Raw genomic sequence first — 18980 nt, 5'->3', positions numbered from 1 at the left:
AAAAAATAAAAAATTATGAATTGATTAGTGTGAGAGTGTAAAATGTAAATCAACCTTTTTTTTTTTTTTTTTTAAAAAAAAAAATCTTTTATATTTAAGAAAGCAGCTTTTTATGAAATCTTTCGGTGAAGGAATTGAGATTCTTTACAATTTAAGCATTGCATGCCTCCAATTCTTTACATAATCTTCATGCACCAAATAAATAAATAAGAAAAACTAAGACTAAAATAGTAATTAGACAACAATTTTAGATGATGCATTTTTTTACGTTTAAATATTAATAATTTTTTTAAAAAATTTTTAGACTACATTTATATATAATTTTTTTTTTCCGCTTTTGAGATACAACGTTGTTACATTGATATTAATAAATTTGTTAGAAATTCTTTTGTCGATTCAATTAATTTTTTATTATTTTATTTCTAACGTTTTTCATATCCCATATTCGAATGCATATTTTTAGCATACATTTATAATAAAAATATTTATACATAAAATTTTTAACAAAATAATACTTGAACCCGATTTATCAAAAGAGCTTCACTTTATAACAACATAATCTAACACTTTTGACCTGCACAGCAGCACAAGTAAACATAAGTAATAAATAGTAATATGTGGCTAATTAATAATCGACTATAATCATTTCATGTGCCTAATATTAATTTAGGAATTTGAGTTTTTATTGACAAAAATAAAACATAATATTGTTATATATATATATAAGAAAGAAAAATGTAAAATGTACTGTTTACGAGTAACACTGCGTCCTTAATATTAATATATCAGTTTTTATTATCTTTTGACGGTTGATATTTTCTATGTAGGAGTTCTAGAGTTTTCCAATGGCCAATGTTTTCATTTTTTAACAAAATTGTTGTGTTCCTGGACATGTAATGGGGTTTTTTTTTTTTTCGACAAAATCGTTTGTGTATTGTAATTTGGCCTTTTTTTCACCTCTACCTCTACTGAATATTGCCAAAAAAAAAAAAAAAAAAAAGGCTTTTTTTATTTTTTTACTACCTTGTTCTTTTTTTATTTTTTATTTATACTATTATAATATTGTTATTGGGGCTTTCTTCTCTTGAGGGCCTTAGGCCGTTGTACCCTAATTTGCCTAGTGTAGAGTGGCCCTTATAAAGAAGGATTTGTTTGGATTTTCGATTTTAAAAAATGCGATTTAAGAATGTGTAATTTGAAAAAATAATTTTTAAAAAATCAGTTAAGTGTTTGACAAAATTGTAGTTTAACCTTTAAAATCTCATGTTAATCTTTAAAATTCAGCATTTTCAAAAAAGTACCAACTTGCCTGCGATTTGAAAACGCAGATAATTGCGTTTTCAAATCGTAATTTTTTAAAAGCTCAATTCTCTAATGATTCATTTTCTATGATTTCGTTTAAAATCGCATTATTTGTTTACGAAATCGTAATCTCAAAGGAACCTAATACATTATATTTGTCAATAGAATATCACCAAAGTGTAATAATATTACAAAATCTAATAAAAACTGAAAGACAAATGAAACGATATATTGAATTTACTGGCCCATATATCAAACCGTATAATAAATAACAAATATTTCACAAAAAATAAATAAAAAATCTGCTGATATCTCAGATAAAAATGAGGTATGCTTTTCTTCATACCACTCCAACATCATGGACATTCTTCAAAGAGTAATATTACACATACTCTTATTTCCTTATACTTATTTTTTCACATTTATACGTGGTTTTTAAAATTACTATTTACTTTAATATGAATTTTTATTGAATTTTAATTTAATGGTAATTTTAAAAAGTCACCTAAAAATGTGAATAAATGAGCGTAAAAACGTAGGAGTGTGTTTAACATTAATCTTATTGAGAAAGAGTTATTTAATTATAAAAATATTAAAACATAAAATCTAAGAAGAAACAAAGAAGATGATTCCTATGTGAATAAAGCAGTTGAACCGTCCTTGGTCCCAAACCCCCCTCCCCCCATATTGATACAATCAACCGAAAAGCCCGGGGAATGGGAATAATGTCCCACCAAACGCGTTTACTTCCGCACCGGTTTGAATATAATACTTCCCTCAACAGAAAGTAGTGGAAAACAAAGCCCGGACTTTGCACGCAGAGACACCCACGAAAACGCCGCCATTTATTTTTCTTCTACAATATTCATTTGGGAGAGACCTGGTAAACATGAGGTCCATTCCTATACTTCATTTTAGACCAACCCTTTACTTTGTTTATCTTTTCCTTGGGTTTTACTCACTTGGGTAGCTCTGATTTGGTTTGAACTGTTCAATTTTGATGAGCTTTGAGTTTTCGTAGACTTCTTCTTAGTTTGTGTATTTATTTACTGGTTCTGAGATCCAATAGTTGAAGGGCCTTTTGCACTTTGTTGTTGTTATTGTTGCTAGATTTCATTCTCGATCGAGAAAGGTTTCAACTTCTTTATTTGTTTGTATTTTGTCAGACTGATCTCACTTCTAGACAATGGGGTGCAATTATTATCATCTCTGATGATGGAAATCAGCAACTGTTAGAGACAGAAAGGATTCTCCAAATTTGGTGAGAACTGCTTTTATTTGTTGATTTCATAGTTCATATTACATGCCGTAGTTCAAGATTTGACTTTCTTATCTGCCAAATTTGGAGTATGCAATAGGTTGGTTTGACTTAAATAAATCACTCAGAGACTCAAGATCAGATCTACTAGGCTCTGTGTCAACACAATCAGTAGGATTAGATCTTGTTGTTGAAAGTAGAGGAAGCGTAGAAAGAAATCAGTATAGGACAATATGGGGAATACTTGTGTTGGACCAAGCATTTCTAAGAATGGTTTCTTCCAAACGTTTTCTGCCGCAATGTGGCGTTCACGGACGCCCGATGACTCAGTTTCTCCTCATACTAATGGAGAAACAGTCAGTGAACCTGAATCGCCTTTGCCGGTCCAAAATAAACCGCCAGAACAAGTGAAAATGCCGCAACCGAAAACTAGTCAGGAACCGGAGCGACCCAAACAAGCCAAGAAAAACCCTTATATGAAGAGGGTGGGTAGTGCAGGGCTTCGTGCTGAGGTGTTAAAAACAAAAACTGGTAATCTTAAGGAATTATTCAGTTTGGGGAAGAAACTAGGACAAGGGCAATTCGGGACAACATTCCTATGTGTGGAGAAGGCGACAGGGAAAGAGTATGCGTGCAAATCTATTGCAAAGAGGAAGCTGTTAACAGATGAGGATGTTGAGGATGTGAGAAGGGAAATTCAGATAATGCACCATTTGAAGGGGCATCCAAACGTTATATCTATTAAAGGGGCTTATGAAGATGCAGTGGCGGTTCATGTTGTGATGGAGCTATGTGCAGGTGGTGAGCTTTTTGATAGGATTATTAAGCGTGTACATTATACAGAAAGAAAGGCTGCTGAGCTTACAAGGACTATAGTTGGAGTTGTAGAAGCTTGTCATTCGTTGGGAGTGATGCATCGAGACCTTAAGCCTGAGAATTTTCTTTTTGTCAATAATCAGGAGGATTCACTTCTCACAACTATCGACTTTGGGTTATCGATTTTCTTCAAACCAGGTATATTAAGATGGTTGTTGTACTTTTGGAAATTATTTGAATTGCTTTTCTGATATCTTTCTAAAATTGATAGTTGGGTGAGATTTCACAAGTTGATGACGTGAAGTAACATGCTATGCTACCTGCTTTCTGTGTAAATTATAAAACACTGCTAGAAATTTTTATCTCCTAAATAGAGAGATTGCTCATGGGATGTCTGAAAATCATTTTAAATCACCAGTTCTTGTACTCACCGGTCTTCCCAGATCCTATCAATTGGATACTTGGTCTTCTTTATGCAATGTATGGATTTGGTTTGAATTTTCGCTAAGGACTTTGTCACAATTTAAACTTTAGGTGCAATCAGATTTACATTATACCTCTTTAATCAGTGGAATGTGAACTTATAGATGATTATGGTCACAGAAAGTACTGATTATGATTATTTACCCCTAAATAAAAAACATGATGAAAATGCCTTTATAAGTTATTGAACTTTTTCTTTATGTAGGATTTCAGAAATGTTATATATATATATATATATATATTCAACATAGGTAGAAATGGTGGCACCAAGTAGGGGTGAAAATGCGTGCGAATAATATCCGCCCGCATCCGCTATCTGCTATTTGCATATGCGGATGTGGATGTGGTTAGCAAAAACAATATCCGCATATGCGGATGCGGATAGCGGTTTTAGGGAATGCGGATGCAGTCAATAACCGCATCCGCATTCCCTTTATATATAATATTATAAAGCATGTTTTCAACTTCTTCTTTTTTAGGTAAATTGTTGTTTAATTTGTGGTAGTGTGTTGCCTCTTATTGGCTCCATGGTTCCACCACTCTTTACTTCGCTTCTTCGTGACTTCATAGAACTAGAAGCAATGGATTTGATTTTCTAATTTATACTAAGAAATCGATGGTTCTTTTCCTTCCAGGACAAAAATTTAGAGATGTGGTTGGCAGCCCATATTATGTTGCACCAGAAGTTCTGCGAAAGAATTATGGTCCAGAAGCAGATGTTTGGAGTGCTGGAGTGATTGTTTACATTCTATTAAGTGGAGTGCCTCCATTTTGGGCCGGTAAGTAGTTGGGAATCTTATAGTTCTTGATATTTTACTCTATAGCATTTGTGTATGTCTAAATATGTTCCATTTTTTGCTTACTTTTTCCATTTTCTCCACTTTCTTTTCCATCCTTGTAATTATTATGTAGAAAGCGAGCAAGGGATATTCGAACAGGTTCTGAGTGGTGATCTTGACTTCTCATCTGAACCATGGCCTAGTATCTCTGAAAGTGCAAAAGATTTAGTGCGGAGAATGCTTGTTCGAGATCCTCGAAGGCGACTAACTGCATATGAAGTCTTGTGTGAGTCCTCCTTCGTTGTTTTGTTTTTTGATCAATTAATTCAGACTTGTAGGAATCATTTGGTTCATAGCTAGGGAATTGGGTTCAGTAGAACCTATTTCCAATGAAATACATATGAACCATGGAGTCTCTGAATTCACCTTGAATAGTTTCATTTTGGAGCTTTCAGAGTCACAATTGTGTTCCTTTTTGCACCAATCGTAACCTTGAAATCTACCCCTTTTCTTGGACTGTCATGATACACTGAGCTTTTGCAATGGAAATATTGGACTAGAACAATGACAAATGCAGTTCAAATGGCTCAATTATTATTCTATAATGATTTCTTTTAAGGTTTTTCTTGTGAGCCCTGATGAATGTATACCAAAACTACATTGAAGGAAAATGAGAGTTCTTCAATCTCATATTAATGTTAGTTTCTGCATTCTGAATGAAAGAATAATGAAGAGAGGAAGATTTGTCATTCGAGGTGAAATCTATTTCTCAGTCTTGATGGAGAACCACTACTGATGTATTTTTATAGTCTTGTAACCTCTGTTTTGGATCATTAAATTGCTGAAACCTTGAAAAGGTCTGAAGCCATTGAACCCAGGTTTGCCATTGTACACAAAATCAATTGTAATTTTATATGCAATTGGATACAAAGGATCCTGTACTAATTTTTTTATTTTTCCCTTTTGAAATTTCAAAAATCTTTAGAATGACCAGGTCATCTGCTTCTGCTGTTTGTTTTGAGTCATTATTATTATTATGAATGTATACGTAAATCCTTTAGTATTTATGCAAGGTTTCAAGCAGGGGTTTTCTTTTGATAGCTAATCTATAGTTTAATTTCCTGTCAGGTCATCCCTGGGTTCAAGTTGATGGAGTTGCTCCTGACAAGCCTCTTGATTCTGCAGTTTTAAGCCGCTTGAAGCAATTTTCTGCTATGAACAAGCTCAAGAAAATGGCTCTTAGAGTAAGCATCTGTGTAAAAGCTGAAGGCTATTGAATATAGGATCACTGAAAATCTCTATAGTTAGAGTTGCTACATAAAATTATGTATTCAGATACAAATTTGGTGCATAGTTTAGACTAAAACAAATGTTTTGATGTTCTGTTAGATAGAATGACTCATCTTTTTCTCAACCTCTTTGTTCTTTGCAGGTCATTGCAGAGAGCTTATCTGAAGAAGAGATAGCTGGCCTAAAAGAAATGTTCAAGATGATAGATACGGACGGTAGTGGTCAAATAAGTTTTGAAGAACTTAAGGCTGGTTTGCAAAGAGTAGGAGCTAATCTTAAGGAGTCTGAAATTTATGATCTGATGCAAGCAGTAAGTATTAGAGTGAATTGGATGCAAGTCTTTTGCTAAGTGCTTCAAAAGGTTTCACTTAATTGATATTATGCTAGGTAGTTCGAAAAAGCAGAAAAATAGTTTCTGAATATCAAACACTAGCAGAGTGGTAATGCATGTATATGAACAAAAATAAACGAGAGAGAGAGAGAGAGAGAGAGAGAGAGAGAGAGAGTCCCAATTGTAAGACTTTATATTATTGATAATCTGAACTCCAGGAAAAAAAAAAAAGAAAAAAAGAAAGAAGAAGAAGAAGAAGAAGATCAAACTGTATAACTTTTTTTTTTATTTTTCCTACAAAAAACAATATTTAGCTATCACTTTATATCAGAATTTAATTAATATGTGTACTAAAAGTAAACTTAGCACATCTTTAAAGTTACTTATTTAAGTATACTTACTTTCAACTAAGGAACTCGTGCTTATTTTATGTTGATTTTCCTGGAACTTTGTATATCCTGTCCAAAGAATGCTTGTATTCGGGCAATGGTGTTCATGTTGAAAATATTCGAAATTTTAATTGGGAGAGAAGACTATAGAAAAGGTCCAATCAAGATTTAGGTAATTTAATTTTCGATCATCAGAAGAATTTCACACAGAAATACTGTATGTTGTTTGGCTGGTCAACCACTCCATGAGATGGATGTGGAGATCCAGAGTGTTATTTAGTGGGCCCCTGCAGGTAGAGGGATTGACAGGAGGTTAAGAATTAATGGCTTCAAGCCTCAAAGTAATCATTAATGTGTATAGATAATATGACAAACCAAGCAATATGTTTTTTGGAAGAACCAATTTTCTTCAATATAATTGTTATTTTTCTCCCGTTATCATTAGGTCAATAAAATTTGAGTACAAGATCAGGAAGTTCTCATTATTTCCCTTATAACTTCACTGTTTATTTTTGTTTATGTTATTGTTTTGGGACTAAAGGAGCTCCTGATGTGCTACAAGAAAAGGGTGGAAGACATTAAAGAAATGTTTTTCTTTTCTATACTTCTGACTAACATGATATGTAGTGTATGAATAGGAAAATCAAGTGATTCTCTCTTCCTAATGATATATTAATTTGGATAAGCACAATTTAGCGGAGGGGATGATTGGGATGAGGATTATTACTTTGAGGCGGATAAATTTTATTTTTCTATCTATTATTTTGAGGTATATGGGAACATTAATACACTCTACTCTATCCTTATAAAACATGAAATGACTTTAACTGCTTTCTGAAAGAGCTCACTTGAGAAACGTCCCTAGTATCATTGCACCAATGAGTTGTTGACAAGAATATGAAAACAGGTTAAAATGTTTCTGGGAATCCGGTTTGCTGCAATAAGACTATGAAATAATGATGCATTATGTTTTTAATCTGCTTACATTATTGAATTGCAGGCAGATGTAGATAACAGTGGAACCATTGATTATGGTGAGTTCGTTGCTGCAACATTGCATCTGAACAAAGTTGAGAGAGAAGATCATCTATTTGCAGCTTTTTCCTACTTTGATAAGGATGGAAGTGGTTATATTACTCCTGATGAGCTTCAGAAAGCTTGCGAGGAGTTTGGCATAGAAGATGTTCGCCTGGAAGAAATGATCCAAGAAGTTGATCAGGACAACGTGAGTATTTTCTTTTATCATACTTCCACATTTATACTAGGGGAAGGGATTGAAAGACAAATCTCTCTTGCTTTTTCTCAGTATTTAGTTCAGATCAAATATATGCAGACAACTATTTATGGAGTTTGCCTAAATGAAGCATGACCTACTTTGCTTAGCTTAACAACAATTTGACTCAGAACAAGGCTTCCTCCAGAACCCAACTTTCTTCATTTTAAACTCGTGAGGCCTTGGCAACTCATTTAAAACCTGATTTGGGTATTACTAGGTTAAGCTCTGTGTCTACTCAAGATAACTCCAAAATAATTTAAGTTGGATTTGACTTATGGTTTTTCTGATGAAAATTAATTCGTTTTAAAAGTTAAGGCCATCCTACCATGGTGATTAGGCATTTGGAGTGGTGGGTGAGGTTGAGATATGGATCTTATTGTTGACCTCTTTAAAAAATAAAAAATAATAAAGTGACACAAATTTTACACTCGTTAAGGTGGGATGAGGGTGTAATATGTAGCTCAGTCACAGGATGATGCTACCGCAGTTGCAAGGAGAGCTTCTTTGATTGCATGGTCTGTCTTTGGCTTCTAACATCAAGCCTTGCCAAGGAGAAAGAATCCTCTATTCAGTAACTTTCTTATGCATTTCTTGTATAATAGCCTAATGATTCCTTGTTTCAAACAATTTTGCAGGATGGACGCATAGATTACAATGAGTTTGTGGCCATGATGCAAAAAGGAAATGCTCCGGTTGCCTGTAAGAAGGGCCTAGAAAATAGTTTTAGCATCAGTCTTAGAGAAGCTCTAAGACTATAGTCACATAGACAGCGGTGAGATTCTTGATTCTTTTTCTTCTTTGTTAAAACCTTTTTTGTGGGATCAAAGAATGTATAGTAGGCGCACAGGTGCTCATCTAAGAAGCAGCCAGGCCTTTTTAGAGTAAATTTTGTTGAATTTATTCAGAATTTCTTGTGCTATGAGTTTTGCAACTATAATCAGCCTTTTTAATTGTGTTGCATTCTATGTGGAGGAAAAGAAAAGAAAAAGACTTGTATGGTCGTCTGGATTTTTTTTGGTGTTATCTCTTCTCTATAATGTTCAAAATCAGATGTATGCCAAAAATATTTGGATATTCCTGGAAGTACAACAATTTGTTTCTGTTTTTAATTTGTAAGCTATACATGCACCCAGTGGATATTGAATTTTTTTACCTCATACTTCAAAATTTTCTTTTGAGGGTTTGGGTGGGAGAGGGGAAGAGATACCATTTCACATTGCTAATCTTGATTTTAGCTTGGTTTTAATAATCTTTTTCTTGTTTGAGTTTCTTAAAATTGGTAGAGGATGTTAACCAGCTAATCAGCTCTTGTGCTAATCAGGAAATAGGATTGTCAAATTTTTATACGACTCGCGAACCTAACAAGAATTCAACATAAAATTAGTGGGTTAGGGTTGAAGTGTCTGGCCAATTTAATTAAATAGATCGGGTTATGATTGACCTGTATAGTCTTATATTCATTTTTCGACATAAACTGAACCTGATACACGACATTTAGGACTGTCAATTTTGACACGACTCACGAACTTAACACAAAATTAGTGAGTTATGATTGATGGGTCTAACATGTTTAATTAAATAAGTCGGATTAGGGTTGACCCAAAATAATCTTATACGTATGCCCCAACATAACCCACACCCGAGTCCCGACAAACAAAAACAATTTGCATACCCTACCAAAATGGGTCGTGAATGCTCAACATATTGGAAAGCTAGTGGGTTGTGAAGCTGAGTTTGCAGAGATTTATGTACACAGGAGCCTGAACTAAAAATCTGCTTGACCATAATCATTAATAGTGTGAGAGAAGCAAGCCCTTTTTCTCAAAATAATTTGAGTTTAGTGAAAAACACACCCGAGTGTGAGAAAAACAGGGGCTCATGAACCCAACCAAGAATCTAATTTAGATTTTATGCTCTTTACCCTAAAGTCAATTTTTTTTTTTTTCATTATCTATGTTAAAAATGCATTCCAAAACACATATTTAAACATGATCTGACATAATAAAATTTCAAATTACAATTTATATATATATATACACACTTTAGGGAATAAATATAGTTTAACCCCTAAACTAATAGCGCCATTTTTTATTTAGGATCACGAACCGACATGTGTGACACTTAGGTAGTGCTCACATTTGTTTATTAAGATAAATCAACAATGGACTCATCATCAAGAGTGAGGCTTACAGGCTAGTTGAGTTACCTTTGGATATGATGATTTCAATTTTTGTACCTAATGCTAAATTTTCGGTTTCCATTCATATGGGGTTCTTAGCAGGATCTTTTCCCCCAAGTGATTGGAATTTTACACAACTCAAGTAGGGCTAAGACCAAAAATGTTTCTTCTAAGCAGTTTTAGAAGCCGGAACATCCGAGATGAAGGACTAATTAAGGCACAAACATAACTAGCACAATTTTATAGTCTGTCATTGCTAAGCTTTTGCAGAAAAATTCAAGTTGTGTCTTCTAATTTGCTACATCAGCAGAGCAACGAAGCAGATTGATAGTAACTGAAGCCCCTTTTGTTTGCTCTTACACCAGTTTGAAGAATTAATCCAAAATTCCAAAATGGTTGTTTATGTTTAGAGAGATCAACGTAAGCTCTTAATAGTTTGTCATGTCTGAGCATAATAATTTTTTTTTTTTTTTTTTTTTAGATAAATGAAACAGAATTACAACAGGAATGAAAAAGAAGAAAAACAAGTGCCGGATAACCCGAAATTTAAACTAAAAACGAAAACACACAGGGATAATGCTTCAGAAGATGCGGCCCTGTGATTCATAGCACGAATATCAAAAACCGAGGCCACCGGTTAAGGTGGTAAATAATATATAAAGAGTCCCAAGAAGAGAGAAGTTCCACCAGAAAAGCCCAAAAGAAAACGTAACAGCAAAGCAAAAACATGAAGATAGCCAACAACATAATCTTGATCAGAATGCGAACCCCACTAAATCAAAAGGCAAAAGTGACACTTTCCAAACACCCATTCTCAACAGTGACGAAATGGACCAAGACAAAGCATGCATATTTGTTTCAGACATTTTGTGGCTTTCTTCGCTCTCTCTCTCTCTCTCTCTCTCTCTCTATGTTCCCTAAATTCCTAACCCCAGCTTTCTCTCTTCTCTCTCTAATGGACACGGCGCGGGAGGGGAAGCCCCACGACGCCGTTTCGGGGGAAGGATTAGGCGCCGGAGGCAAGTTCCGGAAGCGGCCGTTCCGGCGGGGCGCCAAAACCTCGCCGTACAACCGTCCGCCGACGGCTCTCAGAGTCAGAAGCAGATCCACTGCCTTCAGCAGTAGCAGCCTCTCTGTCTCCACTGGAGCAGCACCTTCATTTTCAGCAACAGCAAATTTTAAATTTGGATGTACAGTTTCATCAACTTCAGCATCACCGGTAGCTGCTACTTCTGGAATAGAATCAGAAGCAGTCAAGACTAGGCCATATACAGGCTTTGGCAATCTCAGCAGCAATCCTTTTGTTGGCACATCTGCTGCAAATGCAAGTACAGGAAGGAGCAATTTTGGATTTGGTGCTGCAGTCACTTCAACTGCTAACGATCAGTCTCAGGGTTCTCTTTTTGGTGCTGGCAGTGGATCTGTGCTTAATTCACAGGCATCTTTTAGCAACAGCATGCCCATGCATTTCAGTTCGACTTCATCGTCCCAATCTTTTGGATTGGCTAGGAATACGGCTTTCTCTTCTGGCAGTTCTCTGTTTGCTGCCTCAACTTCTGCTGCGAAACTTTTCAATTCAGGTGCTGCTTTTAGGCTTAGCTCTTCTGCTTCCTCTTCTGAGGCCAACACCAGTAGTGCCATAGGTGGTGCTACTTCAAGCTTGTTTGGTTCCGGTTGGCAGTCTACAAAGTCGAACCCAATATTTGTTTCGGCTTTTAATTCTACCTCTTCCTCAGCTGGGTTGTCCTCAGCATCTACAGCGTCTGTTCCTGCTACTACGTCACCATCAACTGGGTTTCCCTTCACAGCATCTACAGCTGCTGCTAATGCTACATCTCCGCCATCTGTGTTTGCATTTGGAGCGTCTGCACCTTCTGTTGCCGCTACTAGCAGTTCACCTGGTATATTTGGATCATCTATTGGGGCGTCATCTGGTCCCGCCTACTTGTTCACTTCAGGTATGGCTGCTCCCTCGTCGCAGCCTGTCTTTGGTAACCTTAGTCCGGGCTTCGCATTTAATTCAGCTGCTTCAGGAAATAATGATCAAATGAATATGGAGGACAGCATGGCAGAGGATACTGTTCAAGCATCCATGCCTGCAGTTCCAGCATTTAATCCACATCCTGTCGCACCTCCTCAATCTAGCTTTGTGTTTGGTTCAACGCCTACATCAACAACAAATACCTTTAATTTTGTGGCCCTCCAACAGATTTTGGGCACAGTACAGAACCCATTTCAGGCTAAAAACAGTTTAGGAGGGAGCTTCTCAGTGGGTGCTAGTGGCGGGGACAAGTCTGGTCGAAAGATTGTCAAAGTTAGTCGCAAGCTGCGGAAGAAGTAAATTTATCAATCATTACAGACAATTGGTACCCTTGTCAAGTTCTACAGATGCAATTAATGGACAAATAATGATAATGGTAAGAGGTCAACAGCAAGAGACGGCTGTTTCTGTCGGTCGCCTGGATTTGATCGGTGCAGACAAAGGTAAATGACAAGTTTACATGGTTTCTTGCTCCTCTACAAGTTTTCTTGTCTTAAAGGTTGCAGTGCAGTCGTAAGTTTTCACAATTTTGTTTTAGTCTAGCAAATCTGACAACATTTGTGCTTGTACTAATTAGTAGACGTGGTTCTTAGGATTTGAGCTTGGGCAACTGTGCCATTGATGGTGTCAAATGTGAAAGCTTGTGAAAGAAGTTATCGAGAGAAAACAGAGAAAGCAGAGAATGGAGAGAAAGCAAAGTGCTCTGTGTATTGGATAATCTCGAATAATGAATACAAGAGGATGTTTATGTATATATACAGAAAGAAGCTAAAAAAAAAACCAAGTAACTAAGCTGACTAACTATTACATCAGTAAAACAGAAAAACTACATTCACTCATCCTCTAATTATCCCACGGGGTTAATACAATAACTGATTCTCTAACCGCTAACACTCCCCCTCGAGCTGAAGGGAAGAGCTCTTCAAAAAATAAAAAATAAAAAGATGAAGGGAAGAGATTAACAACATTCATCTTGGAAATGAGATGAAAGAAAGGATCATAACAGCTATTTGGTGTTGAGTAGTGACATGCAGTGTCCGAATCAAACCATCTTGAATCTTGTCTCTAACAATGTGACAATCAACTTCAATGTGTTTAGTACGTTCATGATACACGAGGGGTTAGCTGCTATATGGAGAGCTACCTAATTATCACAAAATAATAGAAAAGGTTGAGGATGATGTACATGGAGATCCTTAAGCAAACTAAATAACCAGATCAGTTCACATGCAGTAGTAGCCATGGAGCAGTATTTAACTTCAGCTGAAGATCTAGAAACTGTCACTTGTTTCTTTGATTTACATAAAATCAATGAATCACCCAAGAAGACACAAAACCCAGTAACAAATCTTCTGGTATCGGGACAACCAGCCCAATCTGAGTCACAAAAGCCTTAAGATGCAAATGAGAGTCAGCAGGATAAAAAAGACCTTGAGCAGGAGCTGATTTCAAGTATCTGAGTACACGAACAACATCATTCATGTAAGGTTGTCGAGGGGAATCCATAAATTGACTGAGAATCTAAACCGAATAAGAGATATCAGGTCTTATAATGGTAAGATATAGCAGTCGACCTACTAATCTTCTATAAGAAGTTGGATCCTACAGTAAGTCGCCAGAAGTGCGGCTAAGTTTGAGATTTGACTCCATGGGAAAAGTGACTGGTTTTGAGGCCAATAAACCAGTATCTTCAATAATCTCCAAAGTGTATTTTCTTTGGCAAACAAAAATGTCTTTAAAGCTTCTAGCAATTTCAAGGCTAAGGAAATATTTTAAAGGACCAAGGCTTTTGAGCTTGAATTGAGTATTAAGAAATGAAGTGAGATGAGAAACTTCATAAGTATCATTACTAGCAATAATGATATCATCCACATATGCCAAAAGAGCAACAAAAATGTCCCCTTTAACTCGGGTAAAAAGTGAACAATCCACCTTGGATTGTTGAAAACCATGTTGCAACAAAGTTGTAGAGAACTTAGCAAACCATTGCCGGGATGCTTGTTTGAGACCATAGAGTGACTTGGTAAGTTTGCACACACGATGCTTCCCCTTACTAGCATAACCGAGTGACCGAGTGGTAAACTCATATAAACTTTTTCACCAAGCTCCATGAATGAAAGCATTGTTGACATAAAGTTGATGGAAAAACCAATTCTTTGATGCAGCAAAAGCCAACAAACATCTAACTATAGTGATCTTAGCAACTGGTGAAAAAGTTTCGTAACAGTCAATACCTTCACACTGTGTATAGCCCTTAGCAACCAACTACCTTTGTCACTCCATTTGGTCATTACGATTGAAATGTAATGTCGTTCAGTTTAAAGAATGCACCTAGGGAATTCCAAAATATCATGAACGAGATAATCAATCCCTTTAGTCACTTTTCTATAGTCTATATTGATGATGTTCTCATTTTCTTCAAATCTATAGAAGAACACTGGAAACATCTAAATACCTTTGTCAACATTGTCAATGCCAATGGTTTAGTAGTTTCTGCATCTAAGGTTAAATTGTTTCAAACTAAGGTTAGATTTCTTGGGTATAATATCCATTAAATCCAACATTAGTCCTATAGACATATTCATTTAGTTTGCTAATAAAGTCCTAGACGAAATCCTTGAGAAAACCCAGTTACAGTGATTTTTAATATCCCTCAATTATATTACTGATTTCTATCAGAATCTCAGAAGACAATGTAAACCATTGTTTGATAGACTTCGTAAAAATCCACCTCCTTGGACATCTGTTCATACCTCCATAGTAAAACACATTAAAAAATATGTTACTTTGCCATGTCTTGGTATTCTAACAGTCAACTCTTTCAAAATCGTTGAAACAGACGCCTTCAAAATTGGTTATGGTGGCATTCTCAAACAACGAATTTCCTCCAATTCTCCTGAACAAATTGTTTGCTTCCATTCAGGAGTTTGGAACCTAGTACAAACCAACTATAGTACTATTAAAAAGGAAATTCTTTCCACAGTCTTATGCATTTCAAAATTTCAAGATGATCTTTTGAATCAAAAGTTTTTTGGATTTTTCGGCTGGGATATTTCATCGGCCCAACTTGTAGAAACCTGTAGATGAATGTTGACTTTGACCACCCAAACTAAGGTCCAGTATCACCTTGGTTTCACTGGCTGCATGGCTTCACGTGCAACCAACTCCTAGTGCAAGTGAAACTTTCGATGTACCTACCAATTTACAAGGAAGAAAAAGTTCCTCTTACAATCTTACAATAAGAAACGGTGCTGCTTTAAGACTAAACCAAATCCAACAAAATAAGTGAAACTGTGCGTTTGAATAAGTTTTTCTTTTTGTAAACTCATAGCTTAAAGATGCGTTTTGCAAAAATTAAAACAGGTCATCTTCAACCTTGGTTTCGTTGACCTTCACCTGAATTTCTGAATAACTCTAACCTAATTTACCAAAAACGACTAAAATAGTGACAGATCGTTGGCTTGAGTCGTGAATCTTGATCCTCCTGAAAAATATTTGACTCCTAATGAGTGATTGAGGGCCAACAAGGATATTTGAAAAAAATTCACAAGGAGTAAAGAAAATTTTAGGAAGGTGAGAGGGGGCAAGTGCCTCCTCTCGACCCCCCCTCCCTCCGCCCTTAATCCCTACCAAATACTTCAGTAAAACAACTGAAACCTTATGGTCAGCCAATGGCAGTAAAATGGAAATCGATTATAAGATTCCAAAATCCCACTTTTGTCAAGACAATGTGATGAAAATCAACATGCACCATTAAAGGATTCATTGCATGTTCCAGTTGGGCCTATTACTATAGGAAGATCCAAGAAGATTAAAGAAGCACTTAATAGGCTGATTCAAGAGATTTGGGGTAATTCTAAAACAGGGCATTCCAAGCTTGGCCCAAAGGAAGATGCATGCGTAATAAATTTAATCCAAGCTATTGATGGGGCTGATCTTGCTTGATTGAGCGTAGATTAATGGCTGTAATTTCCTTATAAATGGCGTGGATTAATTGCTGATTATGGCTTGATTGGGCGTGGAATTAGAAGGTGGAATTAGAAGGAGAAGGCGGCTGATTACTTTCTAATTTCAGACCAATTAATTGGTTGATTGACTTGCCAATTCTATACCAATTAATTGGTTGATTGGCTTGCCTATTATTAGTTCTAAATTTTAGGCTCCTATGTTTTTAGTCCTTCTTTTTTTTTTTTTTTTTTTTTTTTTTTTTTTTTTATCTATTTTCTTATTTTCGAAATACGTTAGTTTCTTTTTCCTTATAGTGGGCGTGTAGGGCTGAAAATGTTATAAATAGCATACACTTATTGTAATGAAATATCATTGAATCGAAAATGTAAGGTTTATTTTCTTCTATTCGTTCTTCAGAGACCTTGTGAACTTATCAAAATTCTTCCTTGTGGCATTCAAATTTTATACCTTTTGTTCGTGATTCAATTATAATAATTGGGTCGAGGTTTGTTACTTTATACCTTTGATTCACGGTTGATTTATAAATGTTGGGTCAGAGTTTTCTATCAAAAATTTGAATTTTAGCTTTCTTGGACAAATATTCCAATATTGTTTTTTGGGTCTCAAAGCGTATCGGTTGAGGTTCGCATCACAATGTTTGTTTCAAAGATGTACTCAGGGAACATCTCACAGCAGAGTCCAGAGAAGATATTAAACAATCTATCAAACGAGATAGGGATTGAAAACCCACGCTTGATGAAGTAAATAGAGCAATCCCTAATGCAGTTAACACATTGTTTTTCACAATAGTAGAACATTTCATAAGTACCCCCAGTTATATAGCCTCAAGATTACATGATCAACTCAGTAATCTAAGATGCCAAATCCAGAGTGATTTTAGATGGTACAAAGATGTATTTATCTCTAGAGTCATGTTGAGAGAAGATAGTAATCAACTCATAAATGGTTTGCCACACTTGTTTACTCATAAAATCAGACAAGTTCTTAGTAGCAAATACAACATAATAAATTATGATAAACTCACATACGGAATATCTACCCGGTTATCGGTTATAACCGGATATATATAAATGCTAAAATCGGTAACTAGCTTCGGGGTAGTTGGTTATCGGTTATTTCCAATCGGGTACCAAACCGGTTTATCGATTATCGATTGGTACCCGGTTACCAGTTATCGACCGGTTATAACCAGCTGAATTTACACCCTTAATCAGTAATAAGATATGGATTGTTCAAAGTAGTGATAATTGGCCACATTTTACATGTAAGCAATGATATGGAAACACTGGTTATGAAATGTGCATGATATTTGCTTGTCCAACATGATCTAAACATGTTGAACATCTTTACATATCTTCACATGTGATATGTGTGCCACGTGGAATAGTAATTTGAGTTGGACTAAACACATGGAAGTTGGGACATGTGTCAGCATTTTGGTGGGAGTGACGTTGCCTACCGTTAAATTTTTTATTTAATTAATTTAGGTTGCTTGTGACAAGGGGTTGTTGTGAAGATGGGCTTAGCAGTTTGAATAAAGTACATGCAGTTCTTACCCTTCTTCGTCTGTGGTACATTGGTATTGGTGGTCTGTCTTTTTCATGGTGAGGCCCAGACTGAGGTCTAGGCTTTTAAAGGTGGCTATGGAGGGAAGGTGCAGAGTTTGATGTGTGTATATATATATATATATATATATATATATATATATATTTTTTTTTTTTTAATTTTTGTCATTCTCCTTTTAATTTTTTGCTTTCAAAACAAAAAATTAAGAAATAAACTAAAATACAAAATATTCAAAATTATTTTTATATTTATATAACTTCATAAATTTTTTTTTTAAAAAAAAACAAAAAAACAAAATATATCCTTTAAAAAGTATTAACAGACAAAATCATATGGCTATATAGAGAGTAGACTCTCAATAGAATTCTGAGTGACTTGTTTTTGAGATCGAGAATAGCTTGTCTTACATAAAATAATAGAGGTTGCCCTCTACTAAAACCTAATTAATTTAGAAAAATAAATAAATTTGAGTATTACAATTTTTATTATAATATTCTTACAATCTCATATTATCACGCTGTTTATAATTAAATTTAATTATTTAGTGATTAGCGTAATAAATGTTACATGAATTTAGAAATTGAATGTGGCCGTCCATGTGGCATTGTCAAGTCAGTCACAATCAAATTTATTTGTTTAATGATTGGCATGATAAGTGTAATGTGAACCGGCACATTAGGTCGGCGATATTAATTTTGAATTAATTCCCCTATTTTAAAAGTTCTTTTCTCCTATATTTTTTAAAGTATATATTTAGTTCACTAACAATTTTAATATGATTTAAAGATGGTTGATGTTATAATTATTGCCCACAATCTAGTCCAATGAAATATTAAAAAACAAAAAATAAAAAACAAAGAACAAAGAACAAAAAAGAAAGAAAGAGGAAAAAGATTCCTAGATCCAAACATTTTCTTTAAAATTTAGATCATCTACAGCAATATGACCATGCGACACATCAGTGGAGTGACTTTTGTAAGACCACACTACTTCTTCTATTGTCGGTGTACGGCGTACCCGTCACTTTGTGGCTCTCTCTCTCTCTATATAATTATATTTTATAAAAAATGTTATATATTATATTTTTATTTTATAATTATTTTATAATAATGGCACAGTAGCTCAATTAATTTTTATGTTTTTTTTTTAACAATGCTTTAAATCACATTTTTATCTTATAATTATTTCACAATATATATATATATATATATATATATATATATATATATTTTTAATAACAAATGAGTTGATCCAAAACACAGGATCTATGGACCACATTGTTCCCTAATAACAATACTAAA

General features: G+C 35.0%; 2 protein-coding genes across 4 annotated transcripts; both read left to right on the top strand.

The window, feature by feature from the left end:
• Window positions 1–2011: 2011 nt before the first annotated feature.
• Window positions 2012–8882, top strand: LOC133878837 (calcium-dependent protein kinase 1-like). 3 transcript variants are annotated; one of them, XM_062317382.1, is made up of 9 exons: window positions 2012–2185; window positions 2469–2563; window positions 2661–3574; window positions 4495–4638; window positions 4772–4924; window positions 5767–5882; window positions 6071–6238; window positions 7649–7873; window positions 8560–8882. In XM_062317382.1, the coding sequence occupies exons 3-9, from the start codon at window positions 2794–2796 to the stop codon at window positions 8680–8682; spliced, it is 1710 nt and encodes a 569-aa protein (XP_062173366.1). In that variant the 5' UTR covers window positions 2012–2185; window positions 2469–2563; window positions 2661–2793; the 3' UTR covers window positions 8683–8882. The 3 variants fall into 3 exon arrangements, with proteins under 3 accessions (XP_062173366.1, XP_062173364.1, XP_062173365.1); XM_062317380.1 differs by having other exon boundaries at window positions 2012–2196; XM_062317381.1 differs by lacking the exon at window positions 2012–2185 and having other exon boundaries at window positions 2310–2563.
• A 2097-nt stretch (window positions 8883–10979) lies between these two features.
• Window positions 10980–12896, top strand: LOC133878839 (nuclear pore complex protein NUP1-like). Its single transcript, XM_062317383.1, has 2 exons — window positions 10980–12587; window positions 12738–12896. The coding sequence occupies exon 1, from the start codon at window positions 11014–11016 to the stop codon at window positions 12442–12444; it is 1431 nt and encodes a 476-aa protein (XP_062173367.1). The 5' UTR covers window positions 10980–11013; the 3' UTR covers window positions 12445–12587; window positions 12738–12896.
• The last annotated feature ends 6084 nt before the right edge of the window (window positions 12897–18980 follow it).

The sequence above is a fragment of the Alnus glutinosa genome, chromosome 10 (genome assembly GCF_958979055.1).
Source record: "Alnus glutinosa chromosome 10, dhAlnGlut1.1, whole genome shotgun sequence".
NCBI lineage: Eukaryota > Viridiplantae > Streptophyta > Magnoliopsida > Fagales > Betulaceae > Alnus > Alnus glutinosa.
This window is presented reverse-complemented; position numbering and strand designations above follow the sequence as displayed.